General features: G+C 36.3%; 1 protein-coding gene across 1 annotated transcript in view; it reads left to right on the forward strand.

Moving 5' to 3' along the window:
* Positions 1-6,000, forward strand: part of FAM114A2 (family with sequence similarity 114 member A2) — a 36,600-nt gene that overhangs the window by 25,138 nt on the left and 5,462 nt on the right. The window contains 3 exon segments of the mRNA XM_007946425.2: positions 436-558; positions 1,281-1,420; positions 2,711-2,783. Coding sequence (XP_007944616.1) covers positions 436-558; positions 1,281-1,420; positions 2,711-2,783 — 336 coding nt within the window.

Consider the following 6,000-nt stretch of genomic DNA (forward strand, 5'->3'; position numbering starts at 1 on the left):
GCCTCTTCTTATATGCTGGAAGCAGACCACATCCCTAAGGCAGCTACTCAGCTGCTCACTGTAGATTCTGTCATGGAATTGATTACCAGTCGCATCATGGGGAATGACTACACCCAATTGCCTGGCCACTTAAAACCAGGCCCAACCAAGTTGACATATAGCCTTAACTACCACAGTGTATGTAAACATTTCTTGAGCTAAACTCTGGAAATTTGTGTGCTTTACTATGTTTATATATATATTCTTTAAAAGCCAAATGACTGGAGAATTTCAAGGAATGAGTGGATAGCAGTAAATTGTCTAGCGAGGTCTAGTAAGAACTGAAAAGCTACATGGTATCTTTGGGTAAGGGTATTAATACTGACTTCTGTATAAGGCTAGCATAATCTGAGGTTAGAGGAATTGAATGGACAATAATCTTTAATTTCTATTTAGGCAAGAAATACTGCCTATGAACGGATCGAGACATCTCTGACCAAGCCATTAGCAGAGAATGAAGAAAGGGGAAAATACTTAGAAATGGAAAATACTGAGCAAGTCAATAAAAATTCAATAGAGGTAACCAAGTAATGAAACCTTATTTTGCAGATTTGAGATGTGGGTACCACAATCAGGGACCCAAGTGCCTATTTTGAACAAAATATACTATGCATATTAACGTTGCTGTGCATAGTTTCAACTGTATACTCTAATAAGATTATAGCATCTTAGTTCTAGGCTATAGGATGAAAGAAATGAAGAAGAGCTAAAGGGTGCATGTCTTATGTCATAAGGAAGGTTTCTAGAAACTACTACAAGGTACTTTCTGTCTAAGTCTCTTTGAACCAAAACTTAGTTATATGACCACCTGACTTCAAGGGAGTGTTTGTTTTTGTCACTGTGAGCCCAGGTGTAAAATTATTATGGAAGGAAAGAAAAAATGTTTATTTAAGGACAACTAATAGTGTCTGTAAGGAACCCGTGGTTTCAGTTGTTAAGTACTCAGCTGCTAACCAAAAGATTGGCAGTTTGAACCACTAGTGGCTCTATGGGAGAAAATACCAGGCAATCTGCTCCTGTAAAGATTACAGCCTAGAAAAGCCTATGGGGGCTGTTCTACTCTGTCCTGTAGAGTCACCATGAGTCTGACTTGACTTGATTGCATACAACAGCAACAATAGTAATGTCTGCTATGTTCAAGATACTGAATCCTTCAGAATGAGAGAAGCACAGTTGTGTCATTTCCTAGAGGATGAAAAGAACAATGTATTGTTTCCTTAGTCTTTTTTTTTTCCTTCTAGGATATCCATGCATTTGCAATCCAGAGCCTAGCAGAACTGACTGCCTGCTCAATTGAATTGTTTCACAAAACAGCAGCATTGGTTCTACATGGTCAGAAGCAGGAAGCGACAGCCATAGAGAGGAGCCGAGCCCTTTCCCAGTAAGTATAATGAGTATCCCTCTAATTGATGGAAATTGCTGAAAGAGTTTTCTTAGCTTATTTAGAGAAATTTAGACACTTCCCTCTCAACAAGCTGCTATTCACATTTCACCCATTCATATATTAGAGATTTCTTCATTTTGAGTGTTAGTTACTATGTATCCAAGGATGTTTCTTGTCATTGAGCCTTCATAATTCTACCTTATAAATCTGTCCTTAAGCAACTTGTGTTCTGAAAACTAATTTTCAGTTTGTTAGTCTTAATAGCCAGTGGCTCTGCAGGAGAAAGACCAGGCAATCTGCTTCTGTAAAGATTTCAGTATAGGAAATGTAGTTCTACTGTGTCACATGGCGTTGCTATGAGTTGGAATCAGCTTAATGGCATACAACAACAAGAACAATACATATGTGTGTGTGTGTGTATCCATATATATATGTATATATATATATATATACATATACATATGTATATATATACCCACGTACATATACACATACACACATATGTGTATAAAAACTCATTGCCATCAAACTGCTTCTGACTCATAGTGACCCCCATTAGGTTTCTGAGGCTATAAATCTTTATGGAAGTAGATTGCCCCATCGTCCTTCCATGGAGCAGCTGGTGAATTTGAACCACTAACATTCTGGTTAGCAGCCAAATGCTTTATCAACTGTGCTACTACAGCTCCTTATAAATGTGTATACTTGTAAACTCTGTATATATGTATTAGTGGATATATGTTTAATTTTATTTGCACGTACATAGTCTTTCACTTAATTAGCAAGTTTAGTTAGAATTGGTGAAAACCAGGATTTTGATTACTCACTGATACACACTCAGTACCTGGAACAATGCCTAGCATATAGAATACATTCAGTAAATATTTGTTGAATAATGAATGAATTAATATGTATTTATTTTAAATATATATCTAAATGGAATTAGAGAGTTTTAAGTACTATGTTGTCACCAAATATATTTTAGTTATTTCCTTTAATTTAACTTGAAAGCATAATACTTTCTATAGGATTTCATGGAAAAATTTTTCTGAGAATTGGACTCCTCTTCCTTGTAGAATGAAGCCTGTTCACATGGGTCCTCAAATACATTAAGTCCCCAAATACTTCAGCTGATTTAGGCATATTTATTCCCTTTCAAAGCATTCATCTTTCACATATAGTAGCAGGAGTGGTTTATTTTCTTCCAGTAATTTAAATATAGCTGATTAAAAAAAGAGAAAGAAAAAGATAAAAAGGAGCCATTCTTTCTTTTCCTTTCTTTCCCAGGATGACAGTTGTACTGTGTAAAGAATTGTCTATTCTGTCCAAAGAGTTTACCACCTACCTAACAAATGCTGGGGTAAGAATTTATGTCTCTTATTAGGCTAATCTCTAACTTTTAATAGCTTTATTGAGATATAATTTACATATCATAAAACTCACCTGTTTAAAAGTATTTAAGTGAATGGTTTTTAGTTTATTTACAGAGTTATAAAACCATCACCATAATCAAATGTTAGAATATTTTCATCATTCCAAAAAGAAACCTTATACCATCAGCAGCCACTCTGCGTTCACTTCCCTCTGCGTTATTGCCCTAGACCTAGGCAACAGTAATCTACTTTTTGTTTCTATAGATCTCCCTATCTGGACATTTCATATAATTTGAATCATACAGTGGGTGTTCTTTTGTGTCTGTCTTCCTTCACTTGCCATAATGTTTAAGAAGTTGAGCCACATTGTAGCACATATAAGTACTTCCATTATGCTGCTGTTCGGTGCCATGGAGTTGGTTCTGACTCGTAGCAAACCTGTGTACAACAGAATGAAACACTGCCTGGTCCTGCGCTATCCTCACAATCCTTGCTGCACTTGAGCCCATTGTTGCCATCACTGTGTTGATCCATCTCATTCCTATTCTTCCCCTGTTTTGCTGATCCTGCACTTTTAGCATGATATTTTGCTGACCCATGTGCCAAGCATAATATCCTTCTCCAGGGACTGGTCCCTTCTGGCAATATGACCGAAGTAGTTGAGATGAAGTTTGGCCATTCTCACTTCTAAGGAGTATTTCTGCTGTACTTCTTCCAAGATAAATTTGTTCATTCTTCTGGAAGTCCATGGTATTTTCAGTATTCTTCACCAACACCACAATTCAAATGTTCTTTTTGGTAATGAGTAATACCATTCCTCCTCTTTAATTTGTCATTCCTGGCATAGTAGACCACATGATTGTCTTATTCAAAATAGCCAATACTAATCCTTTTCAGCTCACTAATGCCTAAGATATAGATCTTTATGTATTCCATTTCATTTTTGACAACTTCTGGTTTTCCTAGATTGATAGAATCATACTTCATACATTCTATATTCCAATTGTTAATGAATGTTTGCAGGGGTTTCTTCCCATTTTGAGTTGTGCCTAGTCAGCAAATAAAGTTCCCAAAAGTTGTACTCCATCCACATCATTGAGGTTGACTCTCCTATGAGGAAACAGCTCTCTCCCAGTTGTATTTTGAGTGCCTTCCAACATGAGGGGCTCACTTTCTGGCACTGTATCAGATAGTGTTTCACTGCTATTTGTAAGGTTTTCAGTGGCTAATTTTTTCAGAAATAGGTGGCTCCATAATTCTTGCCAGTCTGTGTTAGTTGGAAGCTCTGCTGAAAGCTGTCCAGCAGGTGACCGTGCCACTATTTGAAATACTGTTGGCATAACTTCCAGCCTCATAGCAACATACGAGCCACCATAGTATGGCAAACTCACAGACAAGTGGAACTCATACATGTATGTTGACAGCAACATTATTCAGAATAGCCAATAAGTAGAAACACTCAAATATTTATTGAAAGATGAAGTAGATAAAGAAATTGTGCTATTTCCACCACACGTGAAATATTGTGTGATACGGTGGGCTGGGAGAGAGGCTGAGCATTTTTCCTGAACTTGTATTGTAGCCTGTGGTGCTTCCCTAATAAACCCCATAATCTGTGAGCTCTGTGTGGCCACTGCAGTGAATTATCAAACCCAGGAGAGAGGTGGTGGGTGCTTTGGGAGGAACGGTTGGAGAAAGGGCTGGAGGGAGGCAGCATGTCTGGCCTTGCAGTAATAGGCCTTGGGTTTCTGCTCGTAATCCTGTCTTCCTCTTGTGGGATTAGAGGAGGTCAGAACATGTGACCTCCTTGCCCTTTTTGCAGATACATATATCAAATGATGAATTAGGTAAATAAAATGTACTGTCTTCACATATGGAGTATATTACTGAATAACATTTCATGTGTGGAGTTAGTACAGTTTATTTATCTAATTCATCATTTGATAAACTTCTGAGTGTTTCCACTTATTAGTTGTTCTGAATAATGTTGCTATGAATATGTATATACAAGATTTTTGTGCACATCTTGGTATATTTTAGTTAAATAGTTGGAGTTGGTATTGCTGGGTCATGAAGATCATTCAAAAGCTGCCAGACTATTTTTCAAGTGGCTGCATCATTTTATATTCTCACTGGCAATGTATGATTTTTTCAGTTTCTCCTATCTTCACCAATGCTTGTTTTTCTCTCTCTCTCTTTTTTCTTAGCCATCTTAAGTAGGTATAAAATGATATCTTATTGTGGTTTTGATTTGCATTTCCCTCACTGTGAGTCATCATTGACTCGATGAAAATGTGTTTTGGGTTTTTAATGACTGATGATAATGAGTATCTTTTTCATTTCCCTAATGATTGATGATGATGTGTTTATAGCCATTTGTGTACCTTCTTTGAAGAAATGTCTCTTCAAATCTTTTGTCTATTTTTTCATTGGGTTATTTGTCCTCCCTCTACCCATCATTATTGAGCTGTAAGAGTTGATTATATATAGTCTGCATACAGGTTTCTTACAGATACATGATATGCACATATTTTCTCCAGTCTGTAGGTTGTCTTTGCAATTTCTTGATAGTATTCTTTGATGCATAAAGGTTTTAAATTTTGGCCAAGCAAACTTGTCAATATTCTTTTTGATCACTTGTATTTTCGATGTTATATCTAAATAATCATTATCTAATCCAAGATTATACAGATTTACTCCTGTGTTTTCCTTTAAGAGTTTTATAATTTTACCTGTTACATTTGTGTCTGTGGTCCATTTTGATATAATTTTTGTGTATGGTGTGAAGTAGGGCTTCAACTGTATGCTTTTACATGTGTCCCAGCACCATTTGTTGAAAATAATCTTTTCCTATTGAATTGTCTTGATCTCTTTGCTGAAAATCAGTTGAACATGGATTTATTTCTGGACTCTTATTTCTTTTCTTTTAATCTATGTGTCTGTCCTTATGCCAGTATCACACTGTCTTAATTACTGTAGGAAGTTTTGAAATCAAAAAGTCTGAGTCCTCCAACTTTGTTTTTCTTTCTTCAGGATTGTTTCAGCTAGTCTAGGTTCCATGAATTTCCATGTGAACTTTAATATCAGCCTGTTTATGTCTAGTTGATATTTGCAACTCATTTTTTCTCCTATTTTTATCAAGTCTGCAGTATATTTTGTGCTGCCCTCTGAGACCTGTGCTGGAAATATATTGTTGTTGTTGTT

The sequence above is a fragment of the Orycteropus afer genome, unplaced genomic scaffold, assembly GCF_000298275.1.
Source record: "Orycteropus afer afer isolate SDZICR_OR568_19922 unplaced genomic scaffold, OryAfe1.0 scaffold00160, whole genome shotgun sequence".
Taxonomy (NCBI): Eukaryota; Metazoa; Chordata; class Mammalia; order Tubulidentata; family Orycteropodidae; genus Orycteropus; species Orycteropus afer.